Raw genomic sequence first — 24610 nt, 5'->3', positions numbered from 1 at the left:
CAGGGCTGCCCACTGTCTCCCACATTATTCATAATAGTAATGAAAACATTACTCCAAACACTGAGACAACATCCCCATATAACTGGACTCAAAGTCAGAGCTACGGTACATCTAAACGCCACATTCGCGGACGACCTGCTCCTACTCCTCACAAATCCAAAAGAATTAGACAATTTGGACTGAGAGAAAACTTTAAAATAAATTTTACTAAATCGGAAGCAATAAACATATCAATACCCCATAAGCACACAGAAGAACTGAAGAGAATGGCAGACAAACTCAAAGACCATCCCAATTATATAAAGAAAACTATACAACCTTATTACAACAAATTAAGCATTCACTAGACGCATTGGCTTCACCATATGTCTCATGGATAGGGCTTAAAAATGTCCTCAAAAGTATTATGCATTCTCCAAACGTACCAATCTTTGTCCCCAAAACCTTCTTCCTAAAGCTTAAATCAATGTTTACCACTTTCCTTTGGAAAGGCAATATTCTAGACTCAAATACAAACGCCTAATTCTTAAGAAAAATAACGGAGGGGTGTGATTACCAGATGCCCTGACCTATTACAAAGCCATCCAAATGAAGAGATGGGCCCTACTATTTAATGCAAAACTTAAAACACTAGGTACCACATTAGAGACCACCACGCTGTCATATACCCAACAAGCCGAAATGTGGAATACCCTCCCTACCACAACTAACACAAACCCTTTATTAAAAAGAATCAGGAACACAATAAAAGAGATTGTTCAATTCACCTTTCCCCTGTTACCAGGAAATATCATACCGACCCTGCAGTACCCAACGTGGGAAAACAATACTAATCTATGGAAGCTATTTTGCACTCAAGACTTTTTTAGGGAAATCTACGTCGGACTGGGTAAAATATATTGCTAGTAAGGGTATATATTTAACTTTTCTACAGGAAGAGTAAATTAAATACCGACGTAAAAAAAGCCGAGGGAGGCCAGAATTACACTAAAAGACCCCACGTGGTTTGAAAACTGGCTGAAAAAGGACTCAATGCCAAAGGGCACAATATCCTTATTTTATGACTTCATTGACTCGCTGGTACAACACACCTCAGGTTCTTAAACAGAATGGTCTAACTGACCTGAATTATGTTGGAGATGCGAGAAAGATCAGGGCACTTTAGGCCACATTTTGCAGGAATGTCCAATAATCCATTCTGGAAAGAGGTGAATAACCACATCACTAACATAATAGGGAAAAGCATACATTTGTCTCCAGGGTCTGTCCTGTTGTGGCTCCCAAACAAACATTGGCACCCACACAAAAAGAATCTACCTACCCACCTAGTACAAGCAGCAAAGTTAACAATGCCTCCCAAAATGGGGCCCCCACTCTTAGCGAATGTGCAGAAAGAATAGATTGTGGCGTATGAAAGAATTAGCTAGTTGGGAATCAAGATACATCAACAATTTATGACTGTTTGGGAACCCTGGAAAAATTATAGATTCAAATTATTAACAACGGCTGATGATAGCGACAAACCAACATAGGAACTTTATCCTAAAAATGTAGCTACAAGAGACAGGGATGGCACTCGGTAGTTATATATACTATCTACCTGAAATGTGTAAAATCTAGATAAGTCAGCAAGACATATGTACATATTGGAGTGCAAACATTTATCACTACGATTGTTACCAGTAGCAAGACACATACCCCCCCCTTATCCTCGTCTTCATCGCCATCTTTGTAAATGTTATGAGTAAATAAATACGAAGTTAACTATTACACCGATAGATAAGCTATATTCAGACGAATAGCGAAAATGCTGGGGGGAAGCAAGTCAAGAATAAGACAATTTGTAAAGTACACAAAAATGTAAGCATTACATAAAAAATCCTCCCTCCACCCCTATCCTAACCCTCTCACTGATCATTGCACCGAATATACCCTAGCCCCGATCCCTCCCTCTCCACCCTCCTCCCCTTTTGAACATAAAACTAGTCAACATACTGTTGCAATGTGAATGTATTCAATAAAAATTACATACTATGAGACTGACTGTATATGATCGCAATGGGCTTGTATGCCTAATATGTTAATCTCGTTTAAAATCAATAAAAAGATTTAAACATAAAACAATAACTTGTATTAAAGTTTACCTGGCTCCCTCTCTGCTTGTGCCCTGTGTCCCTGAGGAGTGTTTAGTATAGAGCAGAGTTCCCTTCCCTCCTCTTTTACAAAATGCTCATCTGTTAGTTTGGGAAAAAAACTTTCCTCCTTCCAGTCACCTCCTGCCAGCACACCTCCACTGTATCAGCAGGAGGAAGCAGAGGTTGGGGCAAGAAAATTATTATTTAGGAGGTAGGCGAACACTCCTCTGGCGCTGAACACTCCCTAGATACAGAGGATGCAAGCTGGCAGGGAGCCAGGTAAACTTTAATGTTGTTTTAACCACAAACTCCAGGAGTTTTATGCAGTTTGGAAATAAGCTAGCTATTGTCTGTGGGGACATGGAGGAGGCTCAAAAAGGGGCCTGTGGCGTAACTATAGTCCACTGGGGCCCGGGACAAAAATTCTAACGCGCCCTCCCCCTCCTATTATACCCCCCAAAAATTTACATCATGATGCTGTCGGGCGCTGGGATGCTTACTTTCCTTTCTGAGTGCTACACATCAGTGTGACAGAGCAGGAAGTGTCTGTATGTATCACCACCTGCTCTGTCCTGGCTTTCAGCAGTATTGGAGCGCAGCATGTGTCTGAAAAGAAGTTATAAAAATATTCTATTGAACCGGAAGCCTACTTCCCCAGCGCATTTCTTGGCTCCGGACTAATTCAATTTGCACGCCCCCACACTCTGAAGTTGAGCCTAGTCCCTTCTGCTGATCAGAAGACAACTGTGGGTTGTCTGTGTTCTGATCAGGGGGTGGGTCCAGGCTCAACTTCAAAGTGTGAGTGTATATATTTCTTTGTAGTTTTCGGAGCCAAGAGTCATGCAGGTGACGTGGGCCTCCGGATCATAAGCATATTTTTGTACGTCGTCTTTTAGACACATCCTGCAGTTCCTGAAGTTACGAAAACTTGTTCTTCATTCTATAATTTCTCCATATACATACTTCTACGCACACCTATACAATCACACACATTTCTATACTGTTTACACAAACGTGGGGCACATTTACTAGGTGTGTGCACAGTTATTTAAGAAGTTTCTGCACCACATTTGTGTTGCACTCGACTGCACAATTCTTCATGTGACACAAATTAATCCTGTGCTCAGTCGGACTGTTCGCCACATTTATTATGCAGAGTCTGACAGAATTGCGTTGCACGCCCCATGTTAAAGGTGCACCAAAAATATGTTTGTGCACTCAGATTCAGGGGGCGCCAGGAATCCTGAATCTGGCGCCCCCTGCACACTACACAGCTAAACTGTTCTTAGTAAATGTGCCCAATAAAGTTCTACTCTCATACACACTTTTACTGTACTCATATATACATTTATACATATAGCATATACAAATTCATACAGCTGATCGGCGGGATTTCTGCTTAACAAATTGCACTTCATAGCATTGATATTTTATATTCCATTCTGTTCACTAGGAAGTGGGGGGAAATCCAAATAGGTGAAAAATGCGTTTGCACCATTATCTTGTGGGCTTGGATTTTGCATGTCTACTTTATTTTCTTTGTACTTTCACATGGATACCAAATTTATATAGGTTTGGTCAGGTTTTCATACATTTACAAAAATTAAAAACCTACTGTGCAATAACATTCTTGATTTTGCTATTTTCTGGTGCTAATAACTTTTTCATACTTGTATGTGGTGTAATTTTTTGCGACTTCTGATGACTTTTTCAATTCCACCATTTTGAGGACTGTTTTAGACTTTGGGCATTATTTTACATTACGGTGTGTAAGGGTTTAGGTCCGGGATTGATGTCTCCTAGGGTAGATGGGCACAATTCACCAGCACACCACTCCACACTGTGCGGTTTGGTACAACTGACCTCAGCCAGTTTTATTCGGCAGTGAAACAAAATGAACACAACAGCAAAAATAAAGCCTAAGCCTCTCCAGCACTAACTATACATTGAGGTTCCCTACCTCACCAAGTGCTGGCCTACTGCCAGTCACCCCAAAAACTCACAGTATCTGTTCACTGGCACATCTCCACAGGCCTTTGACGCAGCCTGTCTCTTCCCCATTGTGGAGCCAATCTAGAAAGTCTGCACCAGGTAGTTATGCAGGACTTCCAGTTGGATGCAAATGAATCCACATTAGTGGCAAAACACCCAGCTTTCCCACATCCATACAGCAACATATTCATTCTATACCACAATCTACTATAGTGGCAGCTACCCTGCCACATATCCTCCCCCACTGATAAAGGCCATAGGACTTTTTCACATAGATCAACCCGTAGTGTTAACCCCTTTCCACCGTTATTGCGTTTTTTTCACTCCCCACCTTCAAAAATCTATAACTTTTTTATTTTTCCATGTAAAGAGCTGTGTGATAACTTAATTTCTGCGTAACAAATTACACTTCAAAATGGTGGTATTTAATATTCTATGGCGTGTATTGGGAAGCAGGAAAAAAATTCCAAATGCAGTGAAATTGGTAAAAAAAAAAACGCATTTGTGCTGTATTCTTGTGGGCTTGGATTTTACGGATTTCACTGTACACCCCAAATGACATGTCTTTGAGTCGGTACGATTACGGGGATACCAAATTTGTATAGGTTTTATAATGTTTTCATACATTTAAAAAAAATTTAAACCACCTGTACAAAAAAATTTGGGGGGATTTTGCCGTTTTCTGGCAATAATAACTTTTTTATACTTTGGTGTATGGAGCTGTGGGGGGTGTCTTTTTTGCGGATTTTGATGACGTTTACAATGTTATCATTTTTAGGACTGTGCAATCTTTTGATCAATTTTTTCTAGAATTTTGTTTTTTTAAATGGCAAAAAAGTGCCATTTTCAACTTTGGGCGCGATTTTCCGTTACGGGGTTAAACGCATTAAAAAACCGTTATCATATTTTTATAGATGAGGCATTTTTGGATGCGGCGATACCTAATGTGTTTATGATTTTTACTGTTTATTTATATTTATATCAGTTCTAGGGAAAAGTTTTTTTTATTATAATTTTTTTTTTTAATTTTTGTTTTATTCTTACTATTTTTCAGACTCACTAGGGTACTATAACCCTAGGTTGTCTGTACGATCTTGCCATATACTGCCATACTACAGTATGGCAGTATATGGGGATTTTACTCCTCATTCATTACAATGTGCATTGTAATGAATAGGTTAACTCGAAGTAGCTTCGGGTCTTCGGAAGACCCGAGGCTACCATGGCGATGGATCGCCGCTCCCCGATGACGTGTGCGATGGCACACCTGACGTATCCATCCATTTCCCCTAAATTTTTTCAAATTTAGCTATTGAGTTTCTTTTCAAGTAAGAACCATATTCCAGGATGAGCACCTTATTAACCCTACTTAAATATTCTCTCACAGGTGGGGGTCGTAGCCTAATCCAATGTGCAGCTATCAGCTTCCTTACTTGATATAAGGACCGCTGAATCCCCACAGTTTGAAGTGTTATCTATGTCCAAAATCCCAAACAGACAGGAGCTTGGGATGTAGCTGGTATAGTGACCGAGAATACCCTGCCTAACATTTCCAGTACTTCTTTCCAAAAATTTTCCAATTCCCTACATTCCCACATCATGTGCAGGATACCCGCTTCCTCACACCCACACCTAGGGCAATTTGAGTCTCTGCGGACCCCTATTTGGTGTAGCAGCTGTGGTGATCTATATGCCCTATGCAGCATGAGAAGATGGGACATCCTATGTGCCTCACTGGGAGACAAAGTGGGCACAATCTCTAGGCAGTCTGACCATTGTTCATCCGATATAGAACCTATATCTCCTTCCCATTTAACTTTTGATCTGTGTGTTAGATGTAGGGATTTGTTCAATAAAACAACATTATAAAAGGAGATTAATTCTTTGGTTGTGGTGGACGTCAATGCTCTATTAACCCCTATTAACCCCTTTTTCGTTTTTGCGTTTTCATTTTTCACTCCCCACCTTCAAAAATCTATAACTTTTTTATTTTTTCATGTACAGAGCTGTGTGATGGCTTAATTTCTGCGTAACAAATTACACTTCAAAATGGTGGTATTTAATATTCTATGGCGTGTATTGGGAAGCAGGAAAAAAATTCCAAATGCAGTGAAATTGGTAAAAAAAAACCGCATTTGTGCTGTATTCTTGTGGGCTTGGATTTTACGGATTTCACTGTACACCCCAAATGACATGTCTTTGAGTCGGTACGATTACGGGGATACCAAATTTGTATAGGTTTTATAATGTTTTCATACATTTAAAAACAATTAAAACCTCCTATACAAAAAATTTTTTCTGGATTTTGCTGTCTTCTGGTGCTAACTTTTTTATACTTTGGTGTACTTTTTACTTTGGTGGGGTCGTTTTTTGCGGATTTTGATGACATTTACAATGTTATCATTTTTAGGACTGTGCGACCTTTTGATCACTTTTTGTAGAATTTTTTTTTTAAATGGCAAAATAGTGCCATTTTTGACTTTGGGTTCGATTTTCCATTACAGGGTTAAACGCAGTGAAAAAACATTATCATAATTTTATAGATCGGGCATTTTCGGACGCGGCGATACCTTATGTGTTTATGATTTTTACTGTTTATTTATATTTATATCAGTTCTAGGGAAAGGGGGTGACTTCTTTTTTTTATTTTTACTAGTTTTCAGACTCCCTAGGGTACTTTAACCCTAGGGTGTCTGTACAGTCCTATCATACACTGCCATACTACAATGTGCTGATTGTAATGTATGGGTTAACCCGAAGTAGCCTTGGGTCTTAGGAAGACCCGAGGCTACCACGACGACGGATCGCCGCTCCCTGATGACGTCCTGTGAGGGACCTATTTGTGTCACCAAGATATATCAACAGATCGTCAGCATAAAGGGAGACACGTTCCTCCCTGTCTCCACCTCCAAATCCCTGTAGTTCTGTGGTGATTCTAAGTAGGGTGCGCTAAGGGCTCTATTGTAAGCGCAAACAATAAAGGAGAGAGTAGACAGCCCTGTCACGTCCCTCTCTCCAATTCAAAGGCATCGGAGACCTGCCCGTTAACCTTAATTCTTGCTTTCGGACAATTGTACAACCACTGAACATTTTTAATTAAATTAGGGCCAAACCCCATTCTACTCAGAACGGCCCATAAAAAAATCCCATTCGACGCTTTCAAAAGATTTGGCAGTGTCGCGTGGGAGACCGCCCCCAACCAGTCCTTCCATGTCCCTCAGCCTGAATATTAAGATATAATCTCCTTATATTGACCGCCGTGGACCTGTCAGGCATAAATCCCGATTGGTCCGTATGCACAAGTGAAGTGATAACATTATGGAGACGACTGGCTAGGGCTTTAGCTAGTAATTTAATATCAACAGGAAGTAACGATATTAGACTGTATGAATCTGGGTTCCGCAGATCCTTTCCTGGCTTTGGGACTAACACCACTATTGCCTCTCTCATTGATGGTGGGTGCCCTGCTCCGCTGATTCTCCAACCACATGTAATAACCTAGGTAATAGTATCTCCTGATGTTTTTTAAAGAACTCCCCTGGCAACCCGTCTAACCCCATTGTGCGAGCTGGAATAGCATGAGTACTGCCGAGCATCCGGATGCGTGACCCGCCAATAATCATACCACCCAATCTCATCTAACAGTCTAGCCAGCACAGTAGGGCTTTCAGGACCCAATTGGGTCGCCCCCCCCCCCCCCTTAATCTATCACAACCCGTAGAACGGACAATGTTGTAATCCCCTTCCATCAGAACCAGGACCTGCGGCAGGCCATTAACAAACATGAGTATCTTTTTAATGACATCACATGTGAACAGTGGAGGAACCAGTTACCAGTATTTGGGGTATCTTATGAATGGGACAATGTAGGCACACAAATCTCCCTTCCGTGTCTATCAGAAAGGAGAAACATTGAAATGGGATTGCATGAAGGAGCAGAATACTAATCCCTCCAGAGTGCGTTGAGAATGTAGAATGATAAGAGTGCGACAACCATCTTTTTTGCAAATATTGCGTGTTGTCTTTTGTCAAATGCGTCTCATATGAACATATTATAGCCGGTTTATGCTGCTGAATCGTGGAAAAGGCTGCCATTCATTTAGTAGCATCTCCTAAGCCTCTTGTGTTCCACAAGATCACATTGTACTGCCTAGCCATATGTGTAAGGTTCATAATATATGTCAAAGGCATTACCAAAGTCATCTACATTAACTTCCCCCAGGAGCTGACTCTTCACTCCCCCCAAACAAAGAATTCCCCAACAAACATTCCCTCCCCCAACACTTAAACTCACATTAGTGACATTCTCCCAGGTGTGGGAGATGGGGGCAATACATTTGCTTTCCCGTACCATTATAATGCACCAAACCAACATTTGTGACTTATTCATATAGAACATTTACTGTAAGATGCATATCTAATATTCCCCAGCTGAGCTCCTGCCCACAATAAGTACTGACATTCGCATATTAGCAAACAATTATTCAACAATATAATATAAGTAGTTAACTGAACTTTACACCCATTCTATCTTAATGTAAAACCTTATAAGAAGGAGAGAGAGACAATAAAGAATCAGAAGAAATGAGTCTTATCAAATGCCACGACTTATCAAAAAGTCTTATCAAAAGCTACCTCGGGGCTGTAAATCAAAATGTGTTTAAACCGCGATATAGCGGTTTAAAACACTAACTAAGCTGGTGCCCGGTGTTTACGTCTCATACCTACCTTCAGAAGTGGTAGGTTTCCTTTAACGGACAGGAGGCAGTTGGTCTTCAATATCACTGACTCCGTCCTCTACCGCATGGACTCTCTTGTTTGCTCTCCAGAGGTCTTGACGGATTAAGTTAACATCCCTCCTTCAGGCCTCCAATGTGATTATTCGTAGCCAACAACGCTGAGCCACAGTGAGCCACAGCCAGGAATACATCTTTAATAGTAGGTTCTTCAGGAACTTGCAGAGAGGCATCGAGATCTGCCGCAGGACCAGGTTGCAATGGTCCCCTGGGGCCCCTTTTTGAGCGTTGGGGTAAAGGGGTGTCCACACCCATATCCCCATCTGAAATTGCTGGTTCCGACTCCCCCGATGAAGTTGCCCCTTTGGCCTTTGACCCAGATTTTCCTGTGCCCTCCTGCGCAAAGCGCTCCAGACGCTCAACTACGTCATGAAACCGTGCTTCAAAGGTGTCTCTGGGTTGTTTTGCTGGGGTATTAGGTCCACCATCCTTCCCCCTCCTTTTTACGTGCCCCAGAGCGTGACATGGCAGGCAGGGACCTTAATAATAGGGTTATCACAGCGGGACAAGGGCAGGACAGGCCAGTGATACACTGATAGAGAGCCCTCTGTTTCAAAGGCAGAGAGTCCAGGGAACTGGGCAAAGTTGCCACACTAGTATCGCTGTAGTTAGGTTCTTATATTGCATGTACCTGACAATGATGGCAGTGGGTTAGCGCCGTGTATTGAGGCCTGACGCAGCTTACGCCTCCTGAATTATGGTGCTGGGCCCGTCTCACTGTGTCCGTCTCCTCGTCCTCCTTATGTGGCAGGAGAAAATGGCCGACTCCGTCTGCCAGCAGTCAGCGCAGGATGCACTCCAATACTCTGGATCCCGGGGAGCTTCAGGGACTCGGGCAGCGTATACAGCTGTCGCACACTCTCACCCGAGGATTGGCCCTGTCTCTCCTCACTGCCTCTCCACGCCGCTAAATCTCCGCTGCAGTAAAATGGCGGACTTTGCTCAGCCCGCTGTATCCTTCGGTCAAGTGACAGACCTGATAGGGCTAAAGGGAACGTTCTCCTGTGCTTTCCCCAGTAAGTGGGCTGCAATATGCCAATAAAGAGGATGATCCAACAGGATAGTTGGCAGGAGCTCTACTCCGTGCGTCTTACTTCATCGCTGGTCAGGACTTGCCCCCTGAAACTGCTTGTTGTGCTGCTAGTTTGGTTATATATTTTATAATTTTTATATTATAATGTCGATTACAATTGAGGAAAAATACCATTACAAAGGGAAATGGAGAAAAATTGTTCACACAGGGCCTAAAGAATGAAATTAGACAAGAAGTAAACACAAGAAATTAAATGGATAACTTTTGTAATATAAATTTTGCAACTGGAAGACTTCAGGATGACACCACAAAGCGCATTTCAAGGTGTGCATTCCGTGGTATAGTGTTCTCGCCATTGCGTTCCAGGCAGCGACCTTCCAATCATGCAAAGCCAGACCATATTGTGGTTTCCTGTCTACCAAAATTAACGCCTCTGGTGTGTCGTCACCTTCCTCTCCCAGCATGGGTGAGGGTTCCGTAATTAGCAGGCCGGAGAGCTGGACATCTTGTCCCCGCGCTCCGTACTGCTAATTATGTATTTTCTAGGTGATCCCAGCGTGTCAAGCTTAGCGATTTGAGAGTGCCGGGATCAAAGTGAAGAGGAGCAGATGAGTATTAATCTAGTTTTTTTATGGTTTTTAGGTGGTTGGTTTCCTTTAACTGTAAATCCTCTGTCCTGTCTTGCTGTAATACTTGCATATGAAGAGAAATATTTATCTAGGATCAGGTCTGAATTCAAAATGGGACAATATATTTCTAAAGCAGATTTCACAATTGATCAGTGTGAATGCTCATTTGTAATAATACATACCTGATACTTTTTTTGGTTCTCTGGTGTTTCTTTAATGTGTTCTCATGTGGCGTGTCTTTATTATGTCTAAACACCTTCTTGATAGATCTTTCCCTGTGGAGTATATTCAAGCATATTCTTTTCGTTCGCATCAAAGATGAGCAGAATACCAAGTGGCTAGTTTCTAAAATTATGAGGCATTGAGCAGAGAATTTACCAAAGCCTATTTTCAGAAGATGGTTTGTTTACATTCCCGCATAGAAATGGGTCAGAATGGTGTGGTTTTTTTTTTTAACTCATGTGATGTTTGGGAAGTGTGGGCGGAGACTCTTTAAACTATGTGTTATGCTGTGTGCTGAAAATGTGCTTGGATTATCATGTCTCAGGGTTTATCTACACTTCCGCACATGGAATAAAAGACACCCCGTCACCTTTTTGACACCAATCCGGAGTGCTGCCAGTTTTTGAAACTTTTTTACACTTTTATTTAGCTTCTGAACATCTACTAGCATCTGACACACAGAAACACACAGTGCTGCTTATCTTGTCCATAGCTTGTACCGTAACTCTCTGCACACTTCTTGCCGACAGGAAATGCCAGTGTCTGAGCTGGTCTTGTAATGTAGGGGGGGAGGGGAATGATGCAGAGAGCATTGCAGTATGCAGACAAGAGAAGCTATTTGTGAGAAGGATTCAACCATAGTAAGAAGATAGTATCTGGGGACAACCAAAATTGGAATCACCAGGACTGATACATTTTTGTCTGAGAATGTGTTATTTTTGCTATCCTGTATATATTTCAGAATCTTGTCTTTGTGGAAATGCCCCTATAAGTTTTGTGGCAAACTTCTTGTCTACTCATAAGAAATTCCATAGCTCTCAAGCCATCTTTGTGTCAAATACTGGTGTGAAGTGATTCTTTACTGATGTTGCCTTTGACTGATCTCTTTTAGTACACAGCTGAAATTATTAGGGAGATAAGATATTAAACCTTTTTTTACTCTGAAATTGATGATGGGCTTGAGTTTCATACTTAGTTTTTGACCAGGAACAGCTACATATGCAGAGGGTGTAACACGGGTACTCCTACGACCCATGGTCGCGGGTGTACCCGTGTGCCCCCCCGCGCGCCTGTGGCAGCATCTTTCCTCATTCCTGTGGCAGTCCCTTCACTCCGGCGCATGGGTGTCTACCTCCTAGGGCATGAACGCGCCGGCGTTCTCAGAATTAAAGGGAGAGTGCGCCGATAATTGGAGCTGGCCGGCCATCTTCCCTGTTAAATTCCCTGCCCCATCCCGTGTTTCCCCTCCCAGATCTTTGTGCCTCCCGCTTCTGAGAAAGCTTCACTGTGTTATTCCTGCGATTATTGTGATTTTCCCGTTGTGACCTTGATTCCTGTACCTGACTCCGATTCTCTGCCGCCTGTTTTGACCTTCTGCCCCGTCCCTGACTCTGTCTCCGCCTCACAATTCTGTACGTCGCCTTGTTCGCCACCACCACGAGCAAAGTCGCGTCTGAGGAGCAATCTGGTGGGCGGCGGGCTCTGGGGAATGCCGGGCCCCACTCACACTATACTCCCTGGTGTCGGTTTACATCATCGCTAACGGTGGTACCCATGATCCTAACCGTAAGATCTGGCCATGCATCACGCTAAGGTTCCGCTACCAGAAGTGGCCGATCTCACCACCAACGTGGCCCAGCAGATTGCCATGCCAGTTTCTGGCCACCCAGCAGCAGTATACAGTTCCTGCAGCACCCAACACTACAGCGGCTTCACCATCTTCTACAGAACCCTCACTGCTACTATCCATTCCCTCCAAGTATGAAGGCGATCCTAAGTTCTGCAGGGGATTCATCACACAGTGCTCCCTTCACATTGAGCTAATGCCTACACAGTTCGCTAGAGAGGTCTAAGTTGGTATTCGTGGTCAGTTTGCTCTGGCATGGCTAACCCTCTCTTGGACAGGTCACAGGGGCTAACAGCACCACATTCCTCGCAGAATTCCGGTTAGTCTTTGAGGAACCAACGCGGGCACCATCTGCTGAAACCACCCTGCTGAATTTGTGCTAAGGGGACTTGTTTGATGGAGATCAAGCAGTTCAGTTCCGCACCCAAACTTCTGAACTAGCCGTGAATGAAGCACCTTTATCACAACTTTTAAAAAAGGATCTGCGGGACTAATTAAAGACGCCCTGTCTGCACAAGATTTCCCTGGCCACTCGGATTGACGTCCGCTTCTCAGAGCTCTTGGAGGAACAGCGTATTGAACAAGTGCACACCAGGACCCGCTTGGCTCCAGTCTTCCAAAGACCACCCCTGCTGCCCTCTGTGTCTGCTGCAGAGGAGCCCATGCAGGTGGATAAAGCTTGTCTGACACCTCAAGAGCATTCCAGACTTGGACAAGAGAATCTCTGCCTCTATTGTGCCAGCCTGGAGCACTTTCTTAAGACTTTTCTAGTCCGTCCACAACATCCGGTGAGAGCAAAGCTTCTCCACATTTGAATATCCCTGTTCTGCTCAGCTGTGAGACAGGTAGCCAGTTCCAGGCTTCTGCCTTCTTGGATTCTGGCTCTGCAGGAAACTTTGTGGATTCTGCCTTGGTCTCCCAGCATCCACAAATGCAGATCCTCAGTGATCCGTTGCGGTACAGCACGGAGCCTTTTTTTTCTGCAAGTCGGAGAGACTGTCTTTTTATGTGCTACCGTGGTCCACATCTTCCATTCTTCTGGGGCTTCCATGATTACTGACCCACGCACCTGTGCTCTGCTGGCGGACGGGGGAGGTTCTTTGCTGGGGACCGGAATGTCAGTCATGCTGTTTGGTGGTACCTCATCCTGTATCCACTACGTCTTCTCCGGTGTCCTCCATGCCTCTGGTGGGTCTCCCCGCTCCTTATATGGACTTTGCAAATGTCACACCAGCCCTATGACTGCCCTATTTACTTGATGGGGTCAGATGTATTCACTACCTGTATCGGCCTATGTCAAGGGGAATTTACAAAAGGGGTTTATACGCAAGTCTTCCTCTCTTGCTGGTGCTGGATTCTTCTTCGTGCTGATCACAGAACTTTTCGATCGCCTACATGTTGCAAAGGTTTTCACCAAGTTAGACTTGAAGGGGGCATATAATCTCATCCACATCTGTGAAGGCGATGAATGAAAGACCTTCTTCAATACTCAAGATGGGCAATTTGAGTACCTTGTTATGCCCTTTGGACTCTGTAATGCACCATTTGTCAATTACATTTTCAGAGACTTACTTTATACCTATGTCTTCATCTATTTAGACTATATCCTGGTATTCTCCACGGACCTTGAGTCCCATTGGGCCCATATATGGAAAGTTCTTAGGCGCCTAAGGGCCAATCACCTATATGCCCAGCTAGAGAAGTGCCAATTTAACCAAGAGAGTCTTCCTTTCCTCAGATACATCATCTCTTACAAGGGACTTCAGATTGATCCTGCCAAGTTATTTGCGGTACTTCAGTGGCCTCGCCTACTAGGACTACAAGCTACCCAGAGGTTCCTGCGCTTTGCTAACTATTACTGGCAGTTCATACCACATATTTCCTCTCTTGTCTCCCATTGTGGCACTGACTATGAAAAACGCTGTCCCAAAACTCTGGCCTATGGCAGCTGAAGAAGCTTTCTCCAAGCTGAAGTCTGCCTTTGTCTCTGCTTCGGTTCTCACCTGGCCTTATACTGAGAGACCGTTCCTGTCAGAGGTTGACGCCTCATTGGGTAGTGCTGGAGCCGTTCTTGCGCAGAAAGGGCCCAAAGGTCGAACCCTCACTTGCGGCTTCTTCTCGACCTTCTTAGCCGCAGAGAGGAATTATTCCATAGGTGATTGGGAGCTTTGGGCCTTAAAGCTTTGGAAGATTGGCGTTATCCTCTGAAAAGAGCTTGTCATCCAGTCTGTATCTACACAGACCACAAGAATCTCCTACATCTCCAGACTGCTCAGCACCTCAATCCTTGACAGGCTCATTGGTTCTCTTTTTTTTTTTCTCCCGCTTCAACTTCATGATACATTTCCATCCTGCAGAGAAGAATATTAAGGCCGATGCCCTCTCTCATGCCTCTGATGTAATTGGGGAAGAACCGGCTCCTAGACATATTGGGGATCATTGGGTAAGGGTTGCTCTGCTCACTTTCGTCAGACTGTGCACCTTTTTCAGGGATTTCACGGCTTGCACAGGTATTTAACAATCGTCTGTGCTGGGATTTTGACGTACGTGTTCCTTTTTTGGCGCAGCTACGCTGGCTTCCACGCTACAAAATTTAGGGGGCACGATCGGACTAAGTGCAGAATTTAACTTTCATAATGTGTCACAAGCCTAAACATTTACATGCACCACTAAAAAGGTGAACTCTGTCGGACGTGAGCAAGCAACACATGCATGATATCAGGCAAATGATCTTAGTGAACTACAGCGGACGGGTAAGTAAATGTGCCCCATTGTTCTTCCTGAACGGCTGCTGGTGGCTGCTCTTGTGGACCTACGGCAGCTTCCTCCTAGCAAGATCTATGTCCGACCTGCTCTTTGAAGGTGGATACTGACTTGGGGACATTGCTCTCATGTTGCTGGGAACCCTGGAGTGCAGAGATCTGCCGCTCTCATATCTCCTTTCTACTGATGGTCAGATCTGGTCAAGGACATACGTGATTTTGTGAGCTCCTGCACTTCCTGTGCCCGAAACAAGTCTTCATGTCTCAAGCCAGCAGGTCTGCTCCTGCCTTTGCCGATACCCTGTTGCCTGTGGCTCACGTAGCCATGGGCTCCAGATCTTCCAGCAATACCGTCATCTGGGTTGCCACAGTCTGGTTTTCTAAGATGTTTTGTTGTTTGTTCCTTTTGTTCCTCTGCCAGGTCTACCGTAATCTCTTTGTCTTGCCAGCCTGTTTTTCCTCCACATCTTCCAGCTTCGTGGACTCCCTCTACATATTGGGGCTCATTTACTTACCTGGTCCATTCGCGATCCTGCGGCGCGTTGTCCGACGTTGATTCAGAGCTTCACTAAGGTCACTGCTGCACCGAGGTCCGCCGGAGTTCACCATCTTCTTCCTAGTAAATGAACCCCATTCTATCAGAATGAGGGGTCCAGTTTGTTTCCCAATTCTGGCATTCTCTGTGCAGCCAACTTCAAGTGAAACTGAACTTCTCCTCTGTGTGCAATCCACAGTCCAATAGACAAGTTATAACAACCCAGAGTCAATCTATCTCTGACAATTTGTTTCCGCCCGATAAGACGACCGGTCCACCCTGTTGCCGAGGGCAGAGTTTTCCTATAATTCCTAGGATTCTGAACCTGCCGGCTCCACTCCCTTCTTCATAGTCTATGGACACCATCCATGTCCACCTCTTCCTCAGTCTGTGCCTTCCGATGTTCCTGCCGTGGAGGAGTTGGTCCGAGATCTTTAAGTCCACCTGGGAGCAGACTTTTCTTTCTCGACTCCTTTTTAATACCACAAAGAATTGTGTTGCTAGAATCACACAGAATTCTGTGTGATATTAAAAAGGAGACTTTAACCCTCCTCAACATTTGATGTAGTAGTACATCACGGTTGGCAGTGGCTTGCCGATTGAGAAGTACTGCTGTGTGCAGCTTCCGGCACCTTTTGCAGCTGACACCGGCACCGGTATATTACAGCTGACACCTACATCTAACACCCACAATTGGAGATTCATGCATGACTGCGGTGTGTAAGGGACTTCTGAAGTGTATCGAAACCCTCCTTCCTGCGCCGTTTACCGGGCATCTGATCCATCTATATCAGCTCTGGGGTTCGGCGATTGCTTGATGTCCTCCAGGAGCCAAAGCGCTAAGATGTTAAAGTTACTATTGGAAATACACTGCTAAAAATAAAAGGTAACATTCAAATGACACAACCTACATCTGAATGAATGGAATATTCTCCTTGGATAATCTGCAATCCTGTACAAAGTTCTGTATAGAGTTGAATTTGCTTTCAACAAAATCACATAAAATCATCAATGGATGATAATAATGATGTGGGGTGGCATTTTTTTTTTTGGAATGCCACACAGCCCTTCATGTGCTTGACAAAGAGATCCCAACTGCCATTAAAGAGGACCTGTCACTCCAAAATAGCCTCCCACCAAATGGGCCCACCATAACCCTCCCCTAGCCCCTTTCTCCCCAGCTATTTTTTTTTTAATCTATGGTCAGAAACGTGGTTTAAACAGATCCGACCTCTTACAAAATAAGAGGTTGGATCCTCATATCTGGTGAGCTGCAGTTGGCTTTATTTATAAGGGGGCGTGCCGACTCTTCCCCAGCACGCCCCCTGTCACATAGGACCAATAGGAGAAGCCGGCAGCATGTTTTGCGCAGTCACTGCCGGCTCTCCGGGACGCTGTTCCACTAGCAGCTGAGCAGGGCTTATTCACATGGCCGCATCGTGGAGAGCCGGCAGCGATTACGCAATACATGCTGCCGGCTTCTCCTATTGGTCCTAGGTGACAGGGGGCGTGCTGGGGGATTGTCGGCACGCCCCCTTATGAATAAAGCCGACTGCAGCTCACCAGATATGAGGATCCGACCTCTTATTTTGTAAGAGGTCGGATCTGTTTAAACCACTTTTCTGACCATAGATTTTAAAAAAATGCTAGACCTCATGTGATTTGGAGTGTGTCAGCAGTTACTGCAAGATGAAGGCATTAAAGCTATGGACTGGCCTGCTCTTTCTGTAGACCTGAATCCGATTAAACACATCTGGGACATCATGTCTTTCTCCATCCACCAACATTACTTTGCACCAAAGACTGTCCTTGAGTTGGCGAATGCTTTATGGTCATGGTCATGGGATCAGATTCTGTCAAACGATGACACTAATGTTAAATGGGAGAAATTCAAATCTATCCTGGGTTTTTATACTTCTAAATTTATTCCAATAGGTAACAAGTATAGACAGGCTAGATTACACCCCGCGTGGCTTACAGCTACAGTTAAAAGGGCAATTAATGAGAAAAAGAGGGCATTTAAAAAATATAAATCTGACGGGTCACCAGAGGCTTTCAATACTTACAAAAAACTTACCAAAATCTGTAAAAAGGAAATCAAATCAGCCAAAATACAAAATGAAAGACAGGTGGCTAAAGATAGCAAAACAAATCCCAAGAAATTTTTTAGGTATATCAATGCAAAAAAAAAATGGGTCAGAACAGGTTGGACCCCTTTATTCTGAAAATGGGTGACTGGAGACCAAGAGAAGGCGGAGTTACTTAATAGGTTTTTTAGCTCCGTTTATACAATAGAAGAGAGAACTTCTGACTTGGGTGGTGCCAGTGCGGGTCATGCACCATGTAATATTCTAGACTGGCTAAATGTAGACATTATCCAATCTAAGCTCAATAAAATCAATGTGTACAAAGCTCCTGGACCAGATGGGTTACACCCCAGAGTTCTTAAAGAACTCAGTTCTGTTATTGCTGTACCACTGTCTAAAATCTTCAGGGATTCCGTAATGTCTGGTGTGGTGCCAAGTGACTGGCGCAAGGCAAATGTGGTGCCAATATATAAAAAGGGCTCTAGAACTATTGGAAGGGTTAGTAAAAGACTACATGGTGGAGTATGTGACATCAAATAGAATAATAAGTGACAGTCAGCATGGGTTTACTAAAAATAGAAGTTGTCAAACTAACCTTATCTGCTTCTATGAGGAGGTGAGCAGATGCCTGGATGGAGGAGCAGCTGTGGATATTGTGTTCTTGGACTTTGCAAAGGCATTTGACACTGTTCCTCATAGACGCCTGATGGGTAAAATTAGGGCTATTGGTTTGGCAGAAATAATTAGCAATTGGATTGAAAACTGGCTGAAGGATCGTATCCAGAGAGTTGTGGTCAATGATTCCTTCTCGGAATGGTCACCAGTTATGAGTGGTGTACCTCAGGGTTCTGTGCTTGGCCCACTACTATTTAATATATTTATTAATGATATAGAGGTAGGAATTAATAGCACTGTGTCTATTTTTGCAGATGACACCAAGCTGTGTAGTGTAATACAGTCTATGGAGGATGTTCATAGGCTGCAGGGTGACTTGGACAAACTGAATGTTTGGTCATCCACTTGGCAAATGAGGTTTAATGTGGATAAATGTAAGGTTATGCACCTGGGGGCCAATAATCCAAAGGCAAAATATGTCCTTAGGGGAGTAAATCTGGGAGAGTCCCTTGTTGAGAAGGACCTGGGGGTACTAGTAGATCATAAATTGAATAACAGCATGCAATGTCAATCAGCTGCCTCTAAAGCTAGTAGGATCTTGTCATGTATCAAAAGTGGTATGGACTCTCGTGATAGGGATGTAATATTACCACTATACAAGGCACTGGTTCGGCCACACCTGGAATATGCTGTCCAGTTCTGGGCACCGGTCCATAAAAAGGATGCGCTGGAGAGGGTTCAACGTAGAGCCACAAAAATGATAAGGGGTATGGAGGGTCTTAGTTATGAGGAAAGATTTAAAAAAACTAGATTTATTTAGTCTGGAAAAGAGACGACTAAGAGGGGACATGATTAATTTATATAAATATATGAATGGTCCATACAAAAAATATGGTGGTAAGTTGTTTCAGATTAAATCAAATCAAAAGACGAGAGGGCACTGTCTCCGTCTGGAGAAAACAAGGTTTAATCACCGGAGGCGACAGGGCTTTTTTACTATGAGAACTGTCAATCTGTGGAATAGCTGCCTCAGGCACTGGTCACAGCAGGGATAGCGGAGAGCTTCAAGAAGGGTCTAGATGCCTTTTTACACCTATATAACATTGATTGTTATGTTATATAGAATTGTTTCCCCTAAATCCCTTCCTCATCCAATCCCTACCCTTCCTTGGTTGAACTTGATGGACAAGTGTCTTTTTTCAACCGTATAAACTATGAAACTATGTATTGCTCCATCCACCATCATCACGTTGCACCGTTTTAGTCCAGGTCTGGGAAGAGATCCCTCAAGAGACAATCCACAATCTCATGAGGAGCATGCCAAGGCATTGTAGTGAGGTCTTACAGTCACGTGGAGACCGCACGATACTGAGCCTCATTTTGTCTTGTTTTACGGACATTACATCAAAGTGTTTTTCCACTTTCATTTTGTGGGTGACTCCAAATCCAGGCCTGAATTGGTTAATACATTAAATTTCCATTGATTTTTCTTTGTGATTTTGTTGTCACACATTCAACTTTGTAGAGAACAAAGTATTCAGTGATAATATTTCATTCCTTCAGAACTAGGATGTGTTATTTGAGTGTTCTCTATATTTTTTTTAGCAACTGACCCAAAGAAGGAAATTGAAGTGTTATTCTTATTGCGCAGTGAAAGCTTTTAAAGCAAAGCACATAGGAAAAGGGAGCTGTTGCTTTTTCGTCACATTTGGATTTTTTTCCAGCCACCCAGTACTTTGCCTGGAATACTAAATGATGCCACTAAAAAGTACAATTTGTCTTGCATGTAGTACATATTTAGATGTCATGAGAGTGATACAATTCAAGCTTTTATATCTTCTAAGCCATAACACTTAGAAAAAAAAGTTCTGGTGTCCTATTAAAGAGTAAAATATCCCCACTCTCCATATCATATTGTGGTTGTGGGTACCACAGACCTGGAGATATCCACTGTTTAATGTTCATTTAAAAAATTGATTTTTATGTACAACTCTCCATTTCTGAGTGTATATTTAACAGTGGACATCTCCGATTCCATGAAACCTACAAACACACTCCTGATATCATGTTAAAGGGGAGATTACAAATTTTTGCACTGTAAGACTTTTTTTTATAAGCACGTAAAAACCTTCCTAAAAAGTGCCTCATATAGTATGAATGCAACATTGCCAGACCCCCCTTACCACTGTCCTTTGGGTGAAGTGCTTATAAAGCGCTTTCTCTGAGAAAGCTGTGTATCTCTGTGTGTCCCTGTCGTTTTGAGGGACCTTATGTTACATCATCCAATCATCTGACTGTATCAAGTCATGTGACCCAAAAGCACAGGCTCTGCTTACAACAGATAATGTCATGCTTTATTTATATAGTGCCACCTTTCACAGATCAGCTCAACAGATCATAAAACAGTACATTGGGGGAGTGGCCTGGCTGTGGACGGTGATGGCTGCACATTGACAGCGCTCCGGCACTCGCCCCACAATCCGCCGTTACAGCACTGGTATCCAGCGACACCTTTATCCCTGATGGGTGCTAAACGGAGGGTACAGCCGAAGCAACACCCGGTATCAGTAGGAAAAGCCGCTACCCTGCGGAGGAGTGCAGCGGAGGCACAGGCAGCCGCAAGGGGACCGCGCACAGACACCTCCGATGCCCCGGACTGCTCGCAGGGACCACATTTGGGAACCAGTCATGGGGAGGTCCTGCAGACCTCTTCAAAGGTACCATCCCCACAACTCGATACCCCTGCCATGTGTGTGGAGGAGCAAGGGGGGATGCTGTGACCCCCGCAGCGCTAGTCACCCAGCCAAGTCCTCCTTATAATTCCCCGAGACCATGCCCGTCATGGGCTGAGGAGGTAGATGCCCAACAGGAAGGGCAATGGGGTACAGGGACCAGGCCTAAGGTCCCAGTTCTCCTGTCAGCGCCCCAATCCCCAGCCCTGTGGTCAGAACATGCGGACGAATGGCCAAGTACACCACCGAATCAGTCTCCTGAACCTTCTCAGTCTCTAGGAATGGACTGTAGTCCTGATACCCATAATGGCCGACAGATATCACATCCAGTCTTCTCTCCAGGGGGCACCCCTGGGCCTCAGCATATGTTGCTTTCACAAGAAATGGGCGCTCTTGCTGAGCTGTGCGCCCTGAGCTCTACCAGAGATGACATGGAGAGTTATATGGCAAGATTGGACCAATCTTACGCTATTGAGCTTAATGGCATGCGAGAGGAGGTTAGGCAGATTGATGGTCGGGTCACCGCAGTGGAAGCAGCTCATCAGGTTGTCACCGAACGTCTAGATTCATACAACGCTACTCTCTCCACTCATGCTTACCAATTACAATATCTGACTGATCAGATGGATGACGCAGAGAACAGGGGGCGCCGCAACAACATAAGGGTGCGCAGCCTCCCAGAAACAGTGGAAACTCCTCAGCTTCATGAAACTCTGTCATATCTTTAACTCCATACTAGAGGCTCCAGTGGACTTGCCCTCAGAGCTAGATAGGGCACATCGGTCCTTACAGGCCCGACCCTCACCGCAAGATCAACCCAGGGATGTTATTTGCAGAGTCCATCGATATCAGGTGAAGGACGCTATTATGTCCAATGCTTGACTGGCGGGTAACATTCTGCACGGTGGGACTCAAATACAACTCCTCCCTGACTTATCTCGTTTAACTTTGTTAAAGAGGAAGGCCCTCAAGCCTCTGCTGAGTGAATTACAACAACGGAATATTGCATACTCCTGGGGATTCCCATTCCGCCTGCAGATAAGAACAGCGGATTGGAGATTTAATATCCGCCATCCGGGCGAGATCCCGGCCCTAGCAGCAGCATTAGACATTCCTGTTCCTGACATAGTGGAATGGCCGGGTCTCCCTGTTCCAGAGCAGGGGGGGGGGGCTCCCCCCACCCAGGGAGACCTCCCAGAAGAAGAGCCCGATGTGGACCCGGGGGCAGAGGTGCCAATATGGCCCGCGAACGGGAACCTCGTTTTCCCCCACCAGAATAATGGGAAACTGTGCACTATGTGTTGAGTACAATAGCTCTGTTACACATGTTACTGGCATTGTTAGAGGCCTAAGATGTGGTTACTGATTGTTCAATTGAGAAGATTCATACTGCCAGCCTTAGCACTGGGCCTCTACCTGAGGCTATCTTCTCAAGTTATAGCTTTCAGCCTTTGGTTTTCATTATCCTTCCTTTCCTCCTCTCCCCTCCTTCCCCCTTTTCATCCTTTTCCCTCTCTCCTCCCCCTCCCTGACTTCCTATTTCGCTGGATACCTTCAGATTTGCCATTTTACCATAGCACATAATATACGGTGGTGGTGGGTAAAGGCATAGTCCATAGCTAGCTTACAACCTACCGGGGATTCTGTGATCAGCAGGCTGCTCACGGTATTGTTATTGTTATTTCCCCACTATATTATACGTTGTCTATCTGTAATTTGTCCTATTGTCCTTGTCCTTTGTTGGGATTGTCTTTGTCTACCTTTGTCTGCACTGATCCAAGGCAAGCCCCTCTGGTTGGTGGGTCTTTAGCACCAGGATGAATACTCTAAAGATATGGTCGCTTAATACGAGAGGGCTGAATGTCCCGCAGAAACGATCTCAGTTTTTATATGATATGCACAAGCAGAGGGTTAATATCCTTTTTTTGCAGGAGACACACTTCAGGTCCACAAGTGTGCCCAGCATACGTGACCGATACTATCAGCATTGGTTCCACAGCACCAACCCGGAGGCAAAATCAAAAGGGGTTTCCATTGCCTTTCATAAATCGCTGCCACACAAGGTGTTGGCCACGAGAGAAGACACCGAAGGTCGGTATGTTTTTGTGAAGGTAAAAATATGGGGTCAATTCCTCACTCTGGCTACCTGGTACCTGCCTAACAGTAACCCTATCCCTTGCTGTAGAGTAATACTGGGATTGTTATCGGACTTTGCTGAAGGTCATTTAATTGTGGGGGGAGACGCTAACTTCACCTTAGATCCCTCCCTAGACACATCCGCAGGACGCAGTAGCACTCCCCTTCACCATATACGCTCATTGCGTAAGGATCTACAAGCCCTACAATTGCTAGACGTATGGCGAATCCTTAACCTTCGAGACCGTGACTATTCTTATTTCTCCCCTGCGCATGGTACCTATAGCCGGATTGACTTCTTCCTGTTAAGTCATAACGCTCTGCTATGGGAGCCCACAGCTTCCATCGGACACATACTTCACTCTGATCATGCCCCCATATACCTGACCCTCACTATATCTCGGACTGCTCGTAAACCATGGACTTGGCGTTTGAATGATAATATTCTCAAAGATGCCTTGTGTGCCACTGAGGTTAGGGAACGCATTATCAGACATTATCATTATCAGACATTATCAGAGTCAGACGTCCTACATACCTAAAATTAAGGGGTCTGGGGGGGCAGATGTATACTGTCCCGATGAGATGTGTGGGAGCTTTAATTCCTTTCACTCCTCATTGTACGCAATAGACAGGCATACCCAATCTCGAAACTCTTCTTCATTCACGACCCAAATAGAATCTTATATTGAGGACACTCGCTTGCCATCATTAAGCGAGGGGGGGGTGGTTAATCTAAAACGGGACATTGACGGGGAAGAGGTGCTTGCAGTTATAAAAGACACACCAGCAGGGAAAAGTCCGGGTCCGGATGGCTTTACGCCAGCATTTTATAAGGAAATTAAGGACATCTTATCCCCCCTACTGGCCAAAGTATTCAATGCTGCCTCCATGAAATCCAGATTCCCGGAAGCCGCTCTGGAGGCTCACATCAGTGTTTTGCCGAAACTAGGGAAGGATTTGTCTCTCCCAGCCAGCTATAGACCCATTTCCTTGATAAATGTTGATGTTAAATTGTACTCCAAAATACTGGCAGAGAGGCTGGCCCCTCATTTGCCGTCGGTGATCCATACTGATCAGGTCGGCTTCGTTCAGGGGCGAGAGGCCCGTGATAATTTGAACAAAACGATCCTTCTCATGTCACATGCCCGGGCACAATCAATTCCCTCTTGTTTGTTATCCATTGACGCAGAGAAGGTGTTCGACTGGGTGCAGTGGGACTTTATGGAGGCAGCATTGAGGCAAATCGGACTTGGCCCGAAGTTTCTGAACAAAATCTTGGCGCTGTACTCTGGCCCCACAGCCAGGG

At 44.4% G+C, this 24610-nt stretch overlaps 1 protein-coding gene across 10 annotated transcripts in view; it reads left to right on the top strand.

Annotated features, from left to right (window-relative positions):
* Positions 1-24610, top strand: part of ZNF830 (zinc finger protein 830) — a 1461156-nt gene that overhangs the window by 1381391 nt on the left and 55155 nt on the right. For 2 of the 10 annotated variants that reach the window (XM_072152935.1, XM_072152933.1), the window contains one exon: positions 23097-23256. The exons of the other annotated variants lie outside the window; for them this stretch is intronic. In XM_072152935.1, coding sequence (XP_072009036.1) covers positions 23097-23256 — 160 coding nt within the window. The remainder of the gene's footprint in view (positions 1-23096; positions 23257-24610) is intronic. 10 annotated transcript variants of the gene reach the window in all.

This window comes from Engystomops pustulosus, chromosome 5 (assembly GCF_040894005.1).
Source record: "Engystomops pustulosus chromosome 5, aEngPut4.maternal, whole genome shotgun sequence".
Taxonomy (NCBI): domain Eukaryota; kingdom Metazoa; phylum Chordata; class Amphibia; order Anura; family Leptodactylidae; genus Engystomops; species Engystomops pustulosus.
Note: the sequence above shows the minus strand (reverse complement) of the source record. Positions and strands in the feature narration are given on the sequence as shown.